Source organism: Enhydra lutris, unplaced genomic scaffold (genome assembly GCF_002288905.1).
Source record: "Enhydra lutris kenyoni isolate GAN:26980312 unplaced genomic scaffold, ASM228890v2 scaffoldscaffold2, whole genome shotgun sequence".
NCBI classification, from domain to species: Eukaryota; Metazoa; Chordata; class Mammalia; order Carnivora; family Mustelidae; genus Enhydra; species Enhydra lutris.
This window is the reverse complement of record NW_019154086.1, coordinates 21,340,600-21,360,199: the sequence shown is the minus strand read 5'-3', so window position 1 is coordinate 21,360,199 and position 19,600 is coordinate 21,340,600. Positions and strand designations below refer to the sequence as shown.

The window sequence follows — 19,600 nt, the reverse complement described above, 5'->3', positions numbered from 1 at the left end:
GAAACATGCCAGAATTAAATGCATATCCACCTGAGAGCCCATAGGTAGTGACACAATCATACCAAGAAGTCTCAACTGCCTTTTAGGTAAAAGATATTTAAATGATATTCAATAGGTATGTTATATACAGATATGTATATATATACACACAAATTATATATATATATATATATATATATGTATATACATATATACACACATACACACACACGTCCATCTAGTTACATTATCTGTAATATACACATGATATATAATAGCAGCCACAGTTGAATCAACTGAATCCCTGTGGTGGCTTTCCTTTTTGCTTGGTAAGTTTTGATAAAATAGTCTAATTAGTTATCAAGAACAGCAGAACAGAATGGTGGTAAAAGCATGGGCTCTGAAACCAGATGGCCCAGGTTGAATCCCATTTATTAATTACTTATGTGGCCTCTGGCAAGTTATTTAACCTGTGTTGTCTCCATTCCTTCACTAATAAAATTACATAGTAATAGTAGCTGCCTCATAGGGCTATTATGATAATTAAATTAATTCATACACAGAAAGCACTTAGAAGAGCATTTAGTATTTAATCTGTACTAAAGAAATGCCAGCCACCGCTGGTAGAAGTTACAGTGTGTCACAAAAGTGAGCACAGCAAATCTATTTGGAACATACTTATTTCAGAAATCAGAGCGTTTAAAAAGGAAAAACTCAGCTTTACCTCTCCTCTGTGTTCCTGGGAGACTGGCCGCTGTGGTTGCTATTCCCAATGAAATTGCGGATTTCTGTGAAGTAAGCATCTTCTTTGTCATCGAGAATGGCACCTGTACTTTCCAGCTCAGAATGAGGCGACGATGTTGCCGTACCTGGGGGGAGAGAGTCTTTTGAGGAAAAGACTACTATTGATATGAACAACTTATTTTGAACCTCATTCCTTCTTCATTTGATCAGTGTTTCCTAAAACAGGCTCTTTGGAATATTAATAATGGTAATTTCAGGAGGCCAACGTCTTCCCAAATTACCACACGCTTGCTGATGAAAGTACCTTGGGGAATATTCTGAACCACTGAAGTCATGTGGTACAGTCTCCCAAAGATGTTTCTCCCACAGCTTCCTTCCATTCCCACTGTGACAAGAGGAGATTTTCACTCATAAAATGAGGAAATGGGGTGAAGCAAATTATAAAGAAGCCCCAAATAGATTCCTCCAGAAGAAACTATATACTCAGTTCTGGTTGCAGTCAATATGTATTTATTGCTCCTGTGCTAAAGCACATTACCAAATAGAGACTGAAAACATGCCAAAAATTCTGTATTCTGATTTGGTGGGTGAGGCAGTGAGTAGACTTAGCACACCAGCCCAGAAACTGAGGTGGGACAGCATTAAAAGGACAATATGGGATCTGCTGATTCTAAGGTGATTTTCAGCTTCATTAACTATAAAACTAGAATCAGAATACCTTCTCACAGGATGTTTGTGAGGTTTTTATAAATTTACACAACTATAAACACCTTATATGTGGTCAAATTTACACCAACACTTACTTCATGCTGCTTACCTTTCCCACAAGATATCTACAATCTAACAGTTCATCCTAATAGTCCAGATGACCAAGATAAGAGGGGAGAACATCTCTCAGCTGAATAAAGTTATAATCTCGGGTAACAAGTATTAAACTTAGACATGTTACATTTTTAACTCATTTAATTATTTTCCAAAATGCTTTTGATTAGGGGCACCTGAGTGGCTCAGTTGGTTAAGGAGCCAGTTCTCAACTTCAGCTCAAGTCATGATCTTGGGGTCCTGGGATCGAGCCCCACATCGGGCTCTTTTCTCAGTGGGGAGTCTGCTTGAACTTCTCTCTCTCCCTCTGCCCCTCCCTCTGCCTCTCTGGAATAAATAAATCTTTAAAAGAACAAAACAAAAACAGTATACTTTTGATTAGAAAAATTATGGGAAAATGCCATAAGGGTGCACGTGGTTGGAATGTGTGGCCAGTTTAGACTTTGACTGCTTTATACTTCCATCTCTAAAATCTGGTATCTTGAGACCACAGTCATTTGACTTTTGGCCTAGAGGGAAATAAACAGTAATACAGTTCTATGTAGTAGCCCTTCAAGATCGTAACCAATGTGCCTGTGTACAAGGGGAGAAGGATTAATAATAAAATAATTTCCTTAAGTAAAAATAGCTATTTTGTACAACTTCAACATTTTCCTGTTTTTAAAATCTCTTTTCCTGAGCCCATTGCTTGCTCCTTCCCTTGCCCCCAAGGCATTTTCTTGATTCTCTTGAAACAAATTACAGCCACACGGTGTGGCTCCAAACACATATACCAGTTGGCAAATACTAATTAATGATTCATTATCTAACTCTTAGAAGCCAAAGGCAAGAAAAACCATCTCTTCTGCTAACTATGTGCTGGCAAGTCTGACTTAAGGGAAAGCTAGGGCTTTTTGGCCACTTTTAACTCAATTCTATATCAGAATTTATGACCCAAACCACACGCCACTGTCATTTGCTATGGGTTGCTCTGATCATGTCAACAATCTTCGATCACTAATCTCTGAAAAGTTACCCTGGGGATATTCTCTGAACTGTAGGACCTCTGCAAACACAGTTATGGTTTCTAAGTTAATATTCAGAGCACAATATTCTGGGGCTGCCACTGTGGAAACATTGCCATGCCCGGAGTCCCCATTTTGCACCAATATGCGGAAAGATTGCTCCCTGCAATTTAGGAAATCCTGATTCATAACTCTCCTATGAGATTGGGTCATGGTTCTCTTTGTTTGAGATTACCCATAATTGAGATGAATCCAGGAGAATAAGAAAATAATCCAAATAAGGTCCTGAGTTGTATATTATTCACCAATCACGGCACTCTATAATCTAAAGGGAAACACGCTGCAAATTTTAGGATCTGTTTCTGGTGTCAAAGCGAAAGGAGAGAAGAAAGGTCATAATTATCTCTTTTTTAAAAAGTATAGTTGCCATACAATATTATTCATGATTATCTTTTAAAATAAGAAAATTGAGCCGTCTTCTCCTCCTAACACAACGGATTACCTACCAGACATGTTCCCATTCTCATGTTTCTTTAGGTGTCTGTCTAAGTTGGTTTGTTGACCGAAACACCTATCACATAAGTGACACTTGAAGGGCTTCTCCTTATTGTGGATGTTACGAACGTGTCTCTGCAAGTTGGAAGAGATGCTAAAGGATCTGTCACAGTATTTGCATCTGAAAAATAAGCACAAAGAAAATATTTGCAAGCAAATCCAAAGATATTTCTCAAGACTCATAAGCCAGATATCCAAAATTATCACCTATAAAACATTTTAGAGAAAATGAAAAAGAAGAACACTATTTCCACAGCCAAGATTTCAATTTCAATAGACTTTGATTCCATTAAAGATTTTCATGACTTTACGAAAAACCATAATAAAATATCGACAATTTGATTGGTTCCAAATTTATTAGGGTCATCAGTTTTCATGTTTTCAATAAACCTCACAGAATTAAGGACATTAAGAAATAGTAGTGTGGTTTTACCTTCGACTTAGGACAATACCAATAAATCATTTGTAAACAAACATGAAACAAATTCACGTATTCTTCAAATTAAGTAAAAGATCACTCTTAAATTCAAAATTGCAAAGTCAGATTAAACAGTTTCTTGGTAGATTCACTTTCTCAATTGATAAACCTAAAGGAACTTCCATTATCTTCTCAAAAATAGCAGTAAAGAATCCAAACCTTTAAAAACTGAGGCAACGTGAATAGTTTATCTTGACACCAGACAATACATTTTTCATAATCTGTAGTGATTACAAGCCCCCAGAGCCCTTACTCTAATAAACTTTAAACTATATCTTTTAAAGGACTTATTTATTTATTTGAGAGAGAGAGTGTGTGTGAATGGGGAGGGGCAGAGAAAGAAGGAGAGAAGCAGACTCCCCACTGATCACGGAGTGGGCTGCAAGGCTCAATCCCAGGACATTGGGATCATGACCTGAATGGAAACCAAGGATCAGACACTTAACCCACTGAGCCACCCAGGCACCCCCACCTTTGAACTGTTAAAAAAGAAAGTAAAAGTGGAACTAAATTCTACTTTTGGAATAAAATACTTCATTATCTCTGCTCTTCTTATTCCCCCCAACTTTCCATTTCTGTTCTTACAGAGTTTGTGGCATTTCTGAACCAGGTTGGTTTTCCAGGATAACACTTATTATTGGATGGCTAATTGTTTCTGCCTTCCATGTGATTAAAAAAATTCGTAAGTTATTTTGAAGTTCTCCTTTAAACATAAATAAAAATGTATCCTCCTCACCCCATACACCCCCCAGTTCTTACGGATCAAGAAGAAAAGTGACAATTTATGGGGTAGTCTCCTTTGGCATTTTAAAGTAAAGATTGCATTGTTTGTGTGACTTTTTTGTATGTGTGTTGCTTAAGAAGAAAAAAAGAAGAAGAAGAAGAAAAAAGAGCTTTCTCTAGATGACTTTTAAGTGAAAATTTTTAACCTAGCAGCCAATCTTGAACTTATTCTTCCACATGTGAAGGGCCCTTCTCCTGCTTCTGAACATAGACTCAGTGGTTCGAGTGCTCTACATCAGAAATCACCCCATTCCACTCAAAGTGTTTGGGTTTCTATGGCTGTCTCTACGTGATGCCAGAAGTCTAGTTAGTTCAGTGGGGAAAATAAATCTGTTAAACTAGTTACTTTGGCATAGTATCAATAAACCAACTCAAGGACTGATTTCATTTTTCCCCTTTAAAAAACTGTCCTGGCATGATGAGGCTCCTCAACTTTCCTCACTTACAGTATTAATTTAAAAATGTGTGAGACCCCACATTCATAGTAGTTGTGTTATTTTAGCCTCTGCTTTTGAAAAATATATATATATGAGTCATGGCCTCCTCTGCAATAACTCTGTTGACTCCCAAGGCCCACTACAATGAGAATAATGATACAATTAGCACAATTGTGCTGTACTGACCAGAACAACCTCAAAAATGCTACTAGAGAAAACTTACACTCCCATCAAACATTTTTCACTCAAAACATTTTCTATGAACATCATGAATTAGAGGGATTTTGCCTTTGACACACTTCCAGCTTTCTGCTCGTATGCAAAGGGGCTTTTCCAAATCTAATAGACATCATCTACACTAATATAGATAAAATCAGCCAATAAGAGCATTCTACACAATAATCATCTGTTATTTTTGTATCTTTCCTCTGCTAATGTCTTGGCCAAAAGTTTTGAGTGCTACTGAATTAAAAAAAAAAAATCATTGCTTTCTGCTCCAATAAATTAGTTAGGGTAATTAGGAGTCTAAGTTTCTAAAAATTCTTAAAATGAATACATATATCATGACCAATACACTCATTAAGAATTTGGATGTAAACACAGGGGTCATGGGAGCCTTTGAGATCATGGTGTGAGATAAAAACTCTGACATGGGAGCTCCAAGTCTGGGTTTTAATTCTGGATCTTTTAATACCAGGCTTTACGGAAGGCAATTAACATCTGTGCATCTGAATTTCTTCACTTGTAAAACAGAGGAGCTAGACAAATAATTGTTTAAGATCTCTAGCTATGCCAAAATTCTGGCCTGTGTTTTTAAAAATAAACATACCATTTATGGAGTAGACTAAAACCACTGAATTCAAGTACAGAGCAAAATGAGCACGATGTAGTCGAGACCAGATCCTTGGTCATAATAAAATGTAAGTGCTGAAATCTTTCCTTCACTGAAGCAGAATTCCTGGGATCTGAAATTTTTCTCAAAAAGGGAAATCACCTAACAACTTCCATTTTTATATCTCTCTGAGACTTATTCTATAAAGTCCATTCTATTAAAGTAGAAGTATCATTTCTGACTAGTAATTTATAAAACATGTAGGAAAGAAAGAATTTAAGAAAACACTTTATTATTTGCTGAGCTTAAGTCCCTCCAGTTCTCTCTTAAAATATCAATTCTTTTCAAATGAGCATTCATTGATCTGCCCACTTTCTTTTTTCTTATGTGTAAGAAAGTCTTTGAAACCTGAAAAATAATTGATTTTAATGGAAAGAGAGAACATGCAGACAAAAATAATCTTAAGCATATGCACTGCATAAGAATTTCAAAGCAGAATGAAATCACGATGTGACTTAAGGTAAATCACATTTAGTCTTTAAAAATTATTTACGACCACCTAGCACTATATGCAAAGCATTGCACATAAAACTATGTAGATTGTATTTTAAGCCACTGAGCCACCCAGGCGCCCCAATGTAGATTGTATTTTAAAACTGAAGAGGATCTTGATAATTTTCATTCTTTAGTAAACAATAATATTAAAGTTAGACACATGTCCCATGTGTCACGTGGCTGATTTTGACATTTAACAGAATAAGCCAAGAGATAGTTTAAAAATTGTTGGTAGAATTTCCCCTCTTCCTATAATATAGTCTATTTCATCTTTTCTGCCCCTACTTCCTTACTGTCTCCCACTTCTCCAGGTTTAAGGTCTATTCCTTAAACCATCTAATGGGACCTGTGGACACATATGGAGCTACACCAGGGAAATAAAGTTACACACCACTTGTCAACTTCTCACAGAGATTTAAGACTTGAGAAAGAGAGGCTGCAATGTTCTGATTACTGTCAATTAATACTGCACCAATTATTGAGGAGAGAGAGCATTAAATAGTTTTTTAAATGGGGGTACCTGGTGGCTCAGACAGTTAAGCGTCTGACTCTTGATTTTAGCTCAGGTCATGATCTCCGGGTGGTGAGAACAAGCCCCGTGTCAGGTTCTGTGCTAGGCATGGAACCTGCTTAATTAGATTTTCTTTCTCTCTCCCTCTCTGCCTCTCCCCACCCCATACTCTCTCTCACTAAAACAATAATAATGGTCTTTAAAAAGCTAACATTTCTTAAATGTTTATTCTATCCTAGATCTAGATCTAGATCCTAGGTCTAGATCCTGCTAGACCTTTTAAACTGAGATGTCCAAAGCCTTGATTTAAAAAATTAGAACTCTTCTACCTTTTATCCTAGCTACTAGTCTGTTCTTCTTTGACTCAAAATCGTGAGGACACACAGACATGCGCTAAACAGCCTCCTTTAAAATTATGGCAAATACACCCACTCTAATTACTGTAACATTTACCAAGGTATTTAGTAAAAATCATTGTCAAACCTGTAAGGCTGCTCTCCTGTGTGGGTTCTCAAGTGCCGTGTTAAGTTCGCAGACCTTGGAAAAATCTTGCCACAGTATCTGTTATGAAAGATGTTTATAAGAGAAAGTCAGCACAATCGACTTTATTTCACTCAAGCCGCGTAGAAGCCAGATGCTGATTCCTGATTTAATTAATCTTGCATGGAACTCACATGTCTTTGGTATTTAAAATTTGCAACAAAGCCATTCTACAGATATAAATAACTCTACGAATAAAAGTTGCATTATGAGATCTGGTTGAATTTGCTCATGCATAAGCAAGCACTTTATGAAAATAGACTTTAGTTTTGATGACCCCCATACGCCTCTTTTATTAACTCTGTATCTTTATAGTCACAAAACTGAACCGACAAGGGGATAAAAAAATGACAAGAGTCTGTGATTCTGGGCTGATGTAAACAGATTTCAAATGTTTCAACTCATTTTACATGTTAGCCGCAGTGACAATTCGGTACATTGAGTGGTATCAGATCAGACAAGATTCAAAGACCCCATCCATCAAGGTATGTGCCTATAAAAGCTTTTCTGGAAAGAAAGTGACACATTTTCCAAAGAGCAGATAAATTGATATGCCTGAGTCAGATGCCACAAATTTCCGAAGACAATTCAGAAATTATAAGCACAATTTATTGAAAAGAAAAAAAACAAGCTTTACTGTATTACTGATGGGTAACAAGAAACTTATTAACTAGCTTTCTTCACTTATCGACCCTATTCGTCCTTTGTTAATGGCCTTATTCTTCAATGCCATGACAATTAATAAATGTATGCTCGAAGACAGTAGTATTATACCTTCGGATGAAAATAATTAACTGTGAAAGAAAATTCATAAATATCAAAGTGAAACAAGTATTTGGACTCTTTCCAACCTCATTTATCACAACCAAATGGCCTGTGTTAAAATTCTCATTTAATAATAATTCTTTAAAACCACTATTTTTATATCTCCCTAAATAAAGAGTACTTTGAAGTCCTGGAGATCTATCATGGTCACGATTAATCATCCAATCAAGAATAATTTCCAAAACAAACAGCAGGGCCTTTTGCAATCAGAGGGGAGACCTGGGGAAAGCGGGCCATCACGGGCCCTGCGGTCACCTGCAGGTGTAGCGTTCTTTCCCTTTCCGAAGCAGGTTCTCCGGCAGGGCATTGGGAGGAGCTCTGAAGTTGAACATGGAGGGAACTGACTGCAGAAGTTCACTGGCCTCTGGTTTCAGGGCACTGAAGCTCTCCAGCTTCTCCGCCATGTTTTCAATAGCTGACATCTGAAAGGCAAGAGCACAAGACCATGAAGGACCAGTCTGATGTCTGTTCTTCCATAATCATCTCTAGCAAACCAAGAAATCGTTAAGAAAGGGGAAGCATCACATCTGCTGACCACGGTGGACTGGAGAAAAAGGCTGCAGTGTCCCAAAAATAGACAGACAATGAGAGGACTTGCTGACTTAGGAAATAACAAAGGTAGAGAACCATGCTCATAGAATGCTGGCTGAACTTCTTCAAAAGACCTTGGTTAGGCCATTTTGTCATAATTTGATATAGACCTGAGCAATGAAATACATGAGCGATAATAAAGCTTTTTATTAAATTAAGAGACAACATTACTATTACATTATACATTATATACTATATACTATACATATAGTATATATACTATATACTATACATTAGTGAACTGCACATTCATGGAGAGGGCCTGCATGCCTTGCCTTGGTAATAAAAACCATAGGAAGCATGGCATTGCACATAAAGAATTCATAGCACCAAACACATCAAGTGTTCCAAAGTTACAGCTTAAGCCAAATGTGTGTAGTGTAGAAAGGAAAAAATTAAGGCGGAAGAGGTGTTTCGCCCAAGACTAGGTTAACTTAATATCTGGATATACTACAATTTTAAGTGGGATCATATACAGGGAATTTTGAAGAAATATTAATTTGTTCTGAGCAAAGACTGAGTTGAAATGACAGTTCATGATACATCATCATGACTTCATGTAATAGAACTTGGCATGGACGTTATACGGGGAGTAGTTAGCCTAACCACACTCTTAGAGAAATAATCTTAAAACACTATCCTGCCTAATTCTTCCCCTCAAACAACCTAATTTATTTTGCTTATAATCTTCACGTTTCTGTCCACCTGCACATACATCTGACAGTCGCAATTGGAGGGTGGCATTTCCTTTGAAAGCCAGCTTGTTCCTTACCATCCTCAGTTAGAAGGGCTCTCCCCTTTCCTTCAACCCTCCCAAAATGTTAGGTTTCCTTAGTGCTCATATTTTATTTGGAAGCTGCTTACTACTGAATTTTTAAGTAGAAAAGCAAACTCTCAGGCCATCCTGTTAAATCAACTCACCCATTATTTATTTGGTTCTCGGGCACTATGCCACTGGAGAACTCAGAAAGCTGTTAAAAAGGTGTTTGCACTCTAGATGCACTCTGAGTTTCTCAAAGAGCTGGGGTGTTAGACCAGGAGACTCCACACAAGGACAAGAACAGTAACAACTGCACATTCAAACAACTGCTTAACCCAAGGGGAGGATTCTTTCACTGATGGGATGGCAGGACCGAACTGAAGGCCTAATTTATGAGCTCAGGATAGAAAGAAAACGCAACACTTAGCACTCAAAATGAAAATTAACAAAAATCTCTATTCCGTGGCCGTGCAGCTGGACAGAATACCAGTGACTCCTTACAGTGAAGCAAAATCTTCACTGAACGGCCAGACGATGATTCTTTTCTTACAAAGGGAACAGTGTATGCTCGATCCTTCAAATGACTATTCATGTTGTAGTTAGCTCTCTCTTTTCCCTTTATCCCGGAGCCTGCCCTCTCATTTCATGCCCGGACTCCTAATGCTAGCTACAAATTGCAACGTACAGGGTACCACTGCCAATTTGCCAAATGTCTTTCATCAAACACCGTGCAAAAAAATCTCGGAGGAAAGTCAAGATACATTTACTTGTCAGACAACAAATGTGAACGCATTGGGAGGCGGTAGGGGCTCTAAGCTCAGGGGTTTGATTCATAATCACTCAGCTGCTAAAACATTCTCCACAGATGCAAGTGGACAGCACATTTGTCACTATGAAGGATTTTGACACCTACTGATCACAGGGCAGAGATATGGAATGATGATGCTGCTCAGAGAGGTTGGCGGAAACTCTGTCCGTGCAGAATACGATCATTATCCCCCTCCAGCCGGAACATTAGCATTTTCATCTTACTTTGGGTTTTATTTATTAAAAATCAATCCAGAAATATTTTATGATACTATTTTATTTGCATTTATTCCTCCTAATTGTTTCTTGCAGAAAATCATTTTGATATTCCACCCTTCGTGGAATAAATTGTCTAAGTGAAAAATGACCTCTGGCCTTCAAGCTGATTAACAGAAACAAGCAAGGGTCAGGGTCACAATCGCATATATTTATTGGGAAGAGTAAGTGCATGGGTGATGATTATTAATGTTTTATTTATGTACATTTAATATTTGAGTAAAGTTTCATTATCTAGAGGTTTTAAATCATTTGAGTGTCCGCCCTGCTGACACACTCAGATTCCTGCAGTAATATATCTTATAGAAACACTTTGCCTTTTATATGGAAAATAGCTTACTCATGACTATTATTCTCGGCTTTCATCTCTAGCACATATAAACTACAAGTTCTTCAGGTTATTTAAGAGCAAGTGGCTGTTGAGAAATGTGTCTTGCTTTAGTAGTGGCTAATACCTCCTTTTGAAGAAAGATCGCTGTGATTACATTACCTCAAATTATTTCAATTTGGGGAAACTATCAAGAAACAAGAAAATACACTATGGGCTTGATGACTAAACACTGACATTCTTAAAGATAACAGGGAAAAAAATGGGGGTGACCTGAATGCTTCTCTTAAAAGCCACCACCTACCTTTGGTTTCTCACATTAAAGGAAAAGAGGATTAAATAGGAGTGAGGAAAAGGGAGAGAAGGAAGATGGGAAGTGAGCCAAGGGTAGTTATTAACACCATGTGTACACACAAGCACGCACACACTCATGCACACCCACACCCACACACCACTCTGTCCAGTTAGCAACCACCAAACATAAAAGCCACCACCGAATCCTCCCTTTCATCTTTGTAAGATTTGCTCTCACAGCACTTGACCTCAGTTGAAAAGAATATGTTTCCCCATTAGGACAGACAGAAGTGACTTAGACATCTGCCAGTTGGATAGGCTAGCAATTCTATGACCAACATCAGTCTGCCTCTGTCTTGGATTAAGGTGTTGGATTAAGATGAGCTTCATCTGGTGCACGGGTCCAAGCCCTAACTTTCTCACTCTGTGCGCTGACTTGTATGATGGTCTTCCTGAAATAACATGCCTTTTACAAGAGAAGTAGCAAGTTTTGACATTCATTTGGAAGTCTGGCTTGGTATGTTAAAAATCAACATGAACTGGGATCTATGGAACAGAATCTAGCTAATTGCATATTTCAATTTATGAAAAATCCAATGAAGAGGGCAATGTGTACTACTATGAAAAAGAAATTTGCTGAGAATGGGGAAAATAAAAGAGGAAAAATTAGATCATATATTTTAGAAATGCATTGCCCTGTGTCCTATTAATGTCATAGGCTAATCTCTGATCAGTAAATGACAGGTTTTTTTTCTATGGAACAGTAATTTTTATTTATATATATAATAGCTGTTGATGGTATCTGCAGCCCAGATGTCTGGAAGAGGAAGTCATTGCACCCCCTTTCCATCCCCAAGAGGCTATTAACTTTATACTGACGCAAACTAATATTTAGACAGAATTCCCTAGATCCTACCAAAAAATGTAGCTATCTCTCTAGTCAAATAAAGTTAGTATTTTTAAAAACATTTCAGCAGGCAAGATATCATCAAGTGGGTTCTAAGCACTTAGCTTAACATTTATTATCTGGCAGCCAATAATTGATGACATAAAGAAGTTTCTCATTAAAACCATTAAAGTGACAATCTGATTATATGAAATGATATGTCCAATGGCACCATGAATTATGTGACCTAATGTTTTACAAATTAGATTACACATGCCTTTATCATAAAACAACTAACTTTTCATAAATAACTTATGATGGGAAAGTTTGTAGATTTGGTGGACTTCTATATTTGTTCAGTTGATAATCTTGAGAAATCTCAAAGTCATGGCCATTTGGGGGAGAGGTAAGTATTCATAGTTTATGGCTATCTCATTCCATGTATCACATTCAGTGGTCATGATTATGAAATCCCTTAGAATCTGTTTACCATTAAAATTATAAACTTTAATATTTTAGTAGTTCCCACTAATATCTATGTTTTATAATACAAATATAAACCATGGCTCTGAAAACTATATGATTTAGGGAATGTGAGTGTTTCCAAAGCATTACAATGTCAGTTTCTATACCATTGTATTAGCAGGAAAGCGAGACTAACTTAAAATCTGAATTGGCTTTTGTAAATGGATAGAACCATTGGGCATTTACGTAAGGGACAGCATCTTATGAAGCAGCCAACCACATAGGTACTGTCAAGTAACACTCCACCTTAGAAAGGATGAGGACCCTGTGCCACAATACTCAGAATGGACCTCTGCCAGGGAGGACAGAAGAGGAACACTGGAAATATAGACAGTGTAATCAAAGCACAGCCCCATCAGCTGTACAAATTTGTCTAAGAAAGTCGTGGTCTCTCTCTTTTCCTCTCTCTTCTCTTCTCTTAATCTCTTTTGGAATAAATGAACTTAATCCTTAAATGTCTATCAAAATGAGAAAAATCACAGTTCATCACATACTCCATGGAAGAAATAAAATGGATGAATTTCTGGTAAAGAAAATCTAATGTCAGATAGAGAAAATAGATGCTAAAATAAGTGCTAAAGTGCTCCGACTTAAAATAACTTATCTATCATTATATGGTGACCAAAAAGACTAAACTATAGTCCAAGATTTTACACATATCTCAGAATCAGAATAGTTTTGAGTAAAGAAGAGAATGAAGTAGTAGAAGTACATATAATCAGAGGAAATTTTGTAATATATGTTATTTATATGTATTTCCATCAACTCAAGTTTTGAGAGTGAAAACTAAGCAAGCAGTCTTCTTTGTATCTTGAACAAAAGAATAAAAATAAATAAAAATAAAGCTGTCCCCTAGTATCATTACCTGACAACTGACTGAATCTGGAAACAGGAACTGAAAGTTGAGGAAGTGAGCCCCAAGGCTGAAAGATTCATTCACTAGTTAGATATGGATTTTTAAACATTTAGTCTTATTATTCCAAATAGCCAGAACCAAGTTCAGCCCTGGGATATACGGATATGAATTCCAATGTCAGCTTGTGTCTACATGTAAGTTCAGGTTTTAACCTTTTGAAGGCTTTATCAAAAGCATCTTTAACATGCTGATACAGGCTCCCCCAAATAATGGTTGTTTCCACTTAGTGACCCATCTCGAAGGCTCTTTTAACGACATACTCCCCAGTGCCGAGAAACAGTTCTACATCAAGGTATAATTACATGAAATGGGTCAAATTTATAAAATAAACTTCTTTCTGTAAACAATTTATAGCACACTAAATGCCCAATTAAAATGGAAAAGTATTTTGCAGCTTGACGAAGCTGGAAAGCAATCCGCTGAAGCCATATCATTTAATGGAAAGTGGCTCAGAATTCTTTATGTCTGCATAGCATTTTATAATATAAGTTGTTTTCCTTTTAATGCTACATTATTTTAGTCAAAAATATAAGTAGGAAACTTACCCAAGTTCTCTGATCAGGCAGTTGGAACTGGGAGCAAAATTGAAACAAAAACAAAAAATTACTTCTGTATCAGTATCTTTATTGCAATCTATCCTTTGAGAAATTAACATTTATACGGACTTTGTAATTTTTGTTTATCATGTAACTGTACCTTGAGTAAAGGCTCTGGAAATGAAAATTAAATGTTTTCATAACACTGCTGGATTTCCTCTATTTACCTAAATTAAATTTTAGCATCAAGGTTATAAACCAGAATTTTTTTTTCAAGAAAGCTAAACACTACTACCAAATATTAAATAGCAAAGTAGATACTTCCTTCTTATGTGTTTTTAACTCATTGAAAAGGTCCTAAACTTCAATAAATAAAACTTTAGCAATTTCCAGCAACAAATCTAGTCTCTTGCATTTATATAATGTTAATAACAAAGAAAATAAGATATTTACTCAAACGTGAATCACTGAGTAACAAAAAGGTAATGTACTTGGAAATGCACTGCTTGACTTTTATTAGCTTGGGATTCAGACCATTATGGCCCAAACATGTAAGGATATTAATTAAAAGAACTACAAATAGTTACCTATGTCAACTTAAGAATCACTGGGGAAAACTTCAGTGAACTGGGAACACTTCCAGGGAGCATAAATGTTGTATCCTTAAAATTATAATTTTGCTTGGTTAATGGGGATATTTCTTGCTTTTATAAATTATGCTATCCTTAATAAGGAAGATACATAGTTTTTAAGGATAAAAAATTTATTGCAGAAGAAATGTAACAATAAAAAATACCTTGCTGAAAGCAAAATAGAAGATGAAGGACAAAAGACTTAAGTGATTTTCACATCAATATATGAATGGTAACTTGGAAAAAGACTAACTTTTTCCAAGTTCTTCGAGATATAGTAACAGGATAGTCAGACACTTTAAAAACAAGGAAATAAAAATGAGTGAATAAAGGCCAGAAACAGAAGTAAAACAGAGTCTTTGTTGCAGATGCATACAAAACCAAACATCTGGAAATAAAATGTATTAACAACCAAAAACATATTTAGAGTATAGGAAACTCAATCCAAGGAATAAGAGCTGGTTTTATAACAGCGTAACTACCAAATGATTTCTATGGCAGTTCAAACGAGCCATCAGTGTAAATGCAAAGTACCTAAAATGCAAATTGCCCAATGAAATGGACATTCCAGAGATCACACATTCATACCATTCCCTCCATCTCACCTACTTGTGGCTGTCATTCCTTTTCAAAATTATGATCTGAACTAAGACCCCACAATTTTCAACCATGTATCCAGAAAGAAACTCTACAGTACTTATTTTCACCTACATTAAACTAACTTATGATAGAAAAATAGAAATCTAAATAGTCCCCTAGTGGCCTGACACAGAAAGCATACTTCTTTAAAAATGGAACAAAGTGCAGAATTTAGACCGTGAGAATGAAAAAAAAAAAAAAAGAGGCATTATCTTCTAATTTTATATGTGTTCCAATATCTTCTAGATATATTTTTTAAAAATTTTATTTAATTATTTATTTGACAGAGAGAGAGATGACAAGTAGGCGAAGAGGCAGGCGGGGTGGGGGGGGAGCAGGCTCCCTCCTGAGCAGACAGCCCAATGTGGGGCTCGATCCCAGGACCCCGAGACCATGACCTGAACTGAAGGCAGAGGCTTACCCATTGAGCCACCCAGGTGTTCCTCTTCTAGATATTTTTGACAAGATTTTTAAAAATATATTTTCTTATTCCAAGAGGCAGTGAGATGGCATGATAATCTTTCAATAAAATTCAATAAATATCTAAGTATCTATTGATGTGTTCACCTTTCATTGATTAGGAAATGTGCCCTGGGGAGGGTCATGCTGAGTAGAATACAAAGATATACAAAAATTATAAAATCAGGCTTGCCCATAGAATACCACTACCAAGAATTTATATTCCTATATCTATGTTTTCCCTAAAACATTAACAATATGTGGTCTCCTTCATTACGATGATGATATTATTATTAGAACCCTGAGAAATACATAGGGAAAGTATTATTCCCATTTGGAAGCAAAGATACAGAAGCCCCAGAGGGACAGTGTGACTTACTCCAGTGTACTTTAAATGGAAAATGGAGTCATAAATGGTCTTATCCAAGCATTTATTTAGCTACAAAATCATGGCAAGCCCTGGGAGCAGAGGCTAGGTCTTCCATTTTGGCCTCCTGCGGTGCCCTTACTGCTGGCCAATAGGCAGTGCTTGAACACAGTAAGGGCCTTTCCCAGTGCTTCTAGATCCGTGTATAGTCCCACCAAAGAAGGTGGGCTCAGAAGATGGCAGGAGAGTATTTTACTGTATTACAGTATTTTACTGGCATTGTTTTACATTCAAAATGGAATACTTCTGCATTCACTAATAATGAAAGCTTTCCCTCATTTAGGTCCTTCCTCTTGCCAGGCAGAATGTGTTCTACCATGTTATGTACATGAACACTAACCCGCACAGCCAGCCAGGTAAGGCTGGAAGGGACGTTCCCATCACACTGATGGAGAAGGCTCAGAGAGATGAACTGCACTGCTCAAAACCGAAGCATTTTTGCTAATAAGCAGGAAAGCCCATCATAAAGCAGTCCTTTCTGGCCCCACAACCTGGCAGGTTGTCTTCGTTTGTTGGTGTTTGTTTAAGGGAAAGTGGATCTTGGGGCTAGGACTGAATTGATGGAGTACTAGAAAGAATTCTGCTGAAACTTTAGGACACCTGAAGCAGATTTTCTGAAAGAACAGACTCTTAGGTCTGAAGGCTTGATAAAAAGGGGGTGGCACAATCTTCTCTGGGTTATTTCACCTGTATCCCAGGGATCCATAGCCATTACACATGAAAACAGCCATGATGGTTATAAAAAAATTATAAAATCTTTTTGTAACAGTTGGTAAATAGCCTCTGAGGCAGGAACCTTGAATGGTTCCCCTCCCGCCCTGGATGCATCTCCAAAGACCCTTTAGGCAGCCCACCAGCCAGCAAGTACAGCATTGGCAGTTGGTGCAGCGAGGACTTCCAGGATCCTGCTCCAGGATGCCAGGAGTCCCGTCTGCTTGTTCAGGATTCGACACAAGGGGTGTTCAGTGTGTCGATTATCACTCTCAAGTCTTATTATAACAGCAGCAGTAGGCAGTCCCTTCCACTGAGACGGGACCCTCGGTGTCGGAAGGAAGCATACACTGCCACTGTGTTCCTGCAGGCATGTTTGTGGGGCTCTGCTGCCAGCATTGGACAGATGCCTCATCTTTCGTGATCCTTTGCTCACTTTGGAACTGTCAAGAGAGTAGATTTTCTTCTACCATTTGGTTAAAAATATGTACATAGTCTAATACTTGCATGCACATGTGGAGTTATTTAGGGACAAAACTGCTCGTCTTATGAACTAGTGAATTCACTTTGGCTAGCTAGAAATCTCTGAACGTCAGAGAGAATAGGGACTTGCCACCCAGCTCCTCCATCTTACAGATAAGGAGCTGAGTGCCAGGTAGTCCGAGTCACCTGAGGATCCTGCATCCCAGTCTTTTTTCCTCTCCATTATACCGTGTACCCACAGCACTTAATCTGGAAGTGGTTAGTTGCTAGATTTTATTTTATTTATTTATTTAAGATTTTATTTATTTATTTGACAGAGAGAGCTCACAAGTAGACAGAGAGGCAGGCAGAGAGAGAGAGAGAGAGAGAGAGAGAGAGGGAAGCAGGCTCCCTGCTGAGCAGAGAGCCCAATGCGGGACTCGATCCCAGGTCCCTGAGATCATGACCTGAGCCGAAGGCAGCGTCTTAACCCATTGAGCCACCCAGGCACCCCTAGTTGCTAGATTTTAAAGATAATTAGAATATGAGAACAATTTGATTATTGTAACTAAATGTATAAACCTATAATATCCCCATGAGCAGCTAGTTATAATTAGAAAGTAAGTTCTCAAGAAAGATAGACCTTTGATGCACTCTCTGACACAAAATGCATGTTATGTTCAGCTTTATTAGCCCATGAGGCCTAAAAGTGCAATTTAAATCAACCTAAATGTAAACTGTAAGTACCTGATAAACATTTACCTGTTTTATAATGTATTTCTTTTCCATAAAGTGATTATCATGATATCAAATAATATCATTCCTTAGTTTTCCTATAAAAAGTGAATACTACCTGGAACATTTCTAACTCCTTTAATATTTAAATCATATATTTTCTATACTTTGAAATAGAATTTTTGAGCAATGATAGATTTCTCCAGCTAACCAGAACATGTACTGCTGTTCTCATACTCTGTTGTTCAGGACGTTGGGGAAGTACTTGAAAAGTTGGAAGAAAGGGTGGCAGAGCGGGAGCAGGCAGAGGGGCAGGGATAGTCATATCCCCAGATAATTTAATTACCTCATAACATTCTTTTAGACAGCTTGCATAAAATTCCACCACTTTCATTAGAAGAGCATAGTTTTTCATTTGAATATATTAAAACAATGAATTAGTTCACTGATTTTAAGCATTTTCATAAAAACTTTGCTTACCATCTATAAAGATCAGAGTTTATAACCCTTAAAAAATTAGAAATAAAAAGCAAAATATCAGGTTAAAAAACACACACTTAAGATGCTTATATATTTGGTCTTTCAATAGAATTCTCCACATTTTGATTGCTCCATACACCAGTTTTTAAAAATAACCAAATATGTAAGGACAGAGGGATGAACCAATTAGACGGCACTGCTCTGCATTTTCCTTGCGATGAGAAACTATATATATTTTGATAAATGGACACAGATCCATTCAGCAAATGGCTCTGTGTATTGGGGTAAATTCTTGTGCAATTACAGAACTTTGCTGGAATGCCCAGCGGTCCCTAGATAAATTCCTTCACCCTCTATGGTAACAACTTGTCAGGTAGACTCATTTCCTGTTTTTTATCTGAGCACTAAAGGAACTTGAAGGACCTTCATGAGTTTGGGACGAGTTGCAGTATGATCTGTCTCTTACTAGCAGTAATTTTTAAACACAAAAGACAACTTCAGTATTATTTTCTTAACTGAACTTTGCTCACTCCAAAATAACTTTGGCTCCATAAGTAGTTAACAGCAGACAATAATTTAACACCCCCAAAACACGCTGTTTTTACACATAGATTAATTTCTTTTTGGGTTTTAATTTAAGTTTGGGTTTTAATTCTGCTAGAATTTCCTGTGTTCTTCCACAGCAGCGTCATAGGAAATCCTAATGTTCTCAAGATTTCTTTCATTTTGTTGCACCTGCTTTTCAGGATCAACAAGTTGGTTTACAAGCTTGAAGTCTCAAATTCAAAATACTTACTTGTGGGTGAAATAAGAATCCTGGAGAAGGTCTCAAGTATTTCTCTTTTAAAGCTTCAAGTGGGTCAGTTAGTTTTCTTTTCTCTACTCTGAAAGGTTAAAATTAGTTTTTGGAGATGAATCAGTCTCATATATCAATCGCCATATAATTACTGACATTTCAAACAGTTAACAATAAAGCAAATGGTAGGTTTCTGGGAAGAACACTAATAAAAATATAAAGACATCTGTTCGGTTCTTGAAGAATACTCAGGGCACTTCTAGGCACTATTCATA

At 37.1% G+C, this 19,600-nt stretch overlaps 1 protein-coding gene across 3 annotated transcripts in view; it reads right to left on the bottom strand.

The window, feature by feature from the left end:
• The window catches only part of LOC111148284 (MDS1 and EVI1 complex locus), a 283,164-nt gene that overhangs the window by 9,235 nt on the left and 254,329 nt on the right, over positions 1 to 19,600 (bottom strand). For 2 of the 3 annotated variants that reach the window (XM_022504785.1, XM_022504776.1), the window contains exons 6-11: positions 19,326 to 19,413; positions 13,994 to 14,020; positions 8,321 to 8,487; positions 7,184 to 7,261; positions 3,056 to 3,225; positions 704 to 848 (exon numbers count right to left, since the gene is read on the bottom strand). In XM_022504785.1, coding sequence (XP_022360493.1) covers positions 704 to 848; positions 3,056 to 3,225; positions 7,184 to 7,261; positions 8,321 to 8,487; positions 13,994 to 14,020; positions 19,326 to 19,413 — 675 coding nt within the window. The remainder of the gene's footprint in view (positions 1 to 703; positions 849 to 3,055; positions 3,226 to 7,183; positions 7,262 to 8,320; positions 8,488 to 13,993; positions 14,021 to 19,325; positions 19,414 to 19,600) is intronic. The other variant, XM_022504768.1, reaches the window with a different exon arrangement.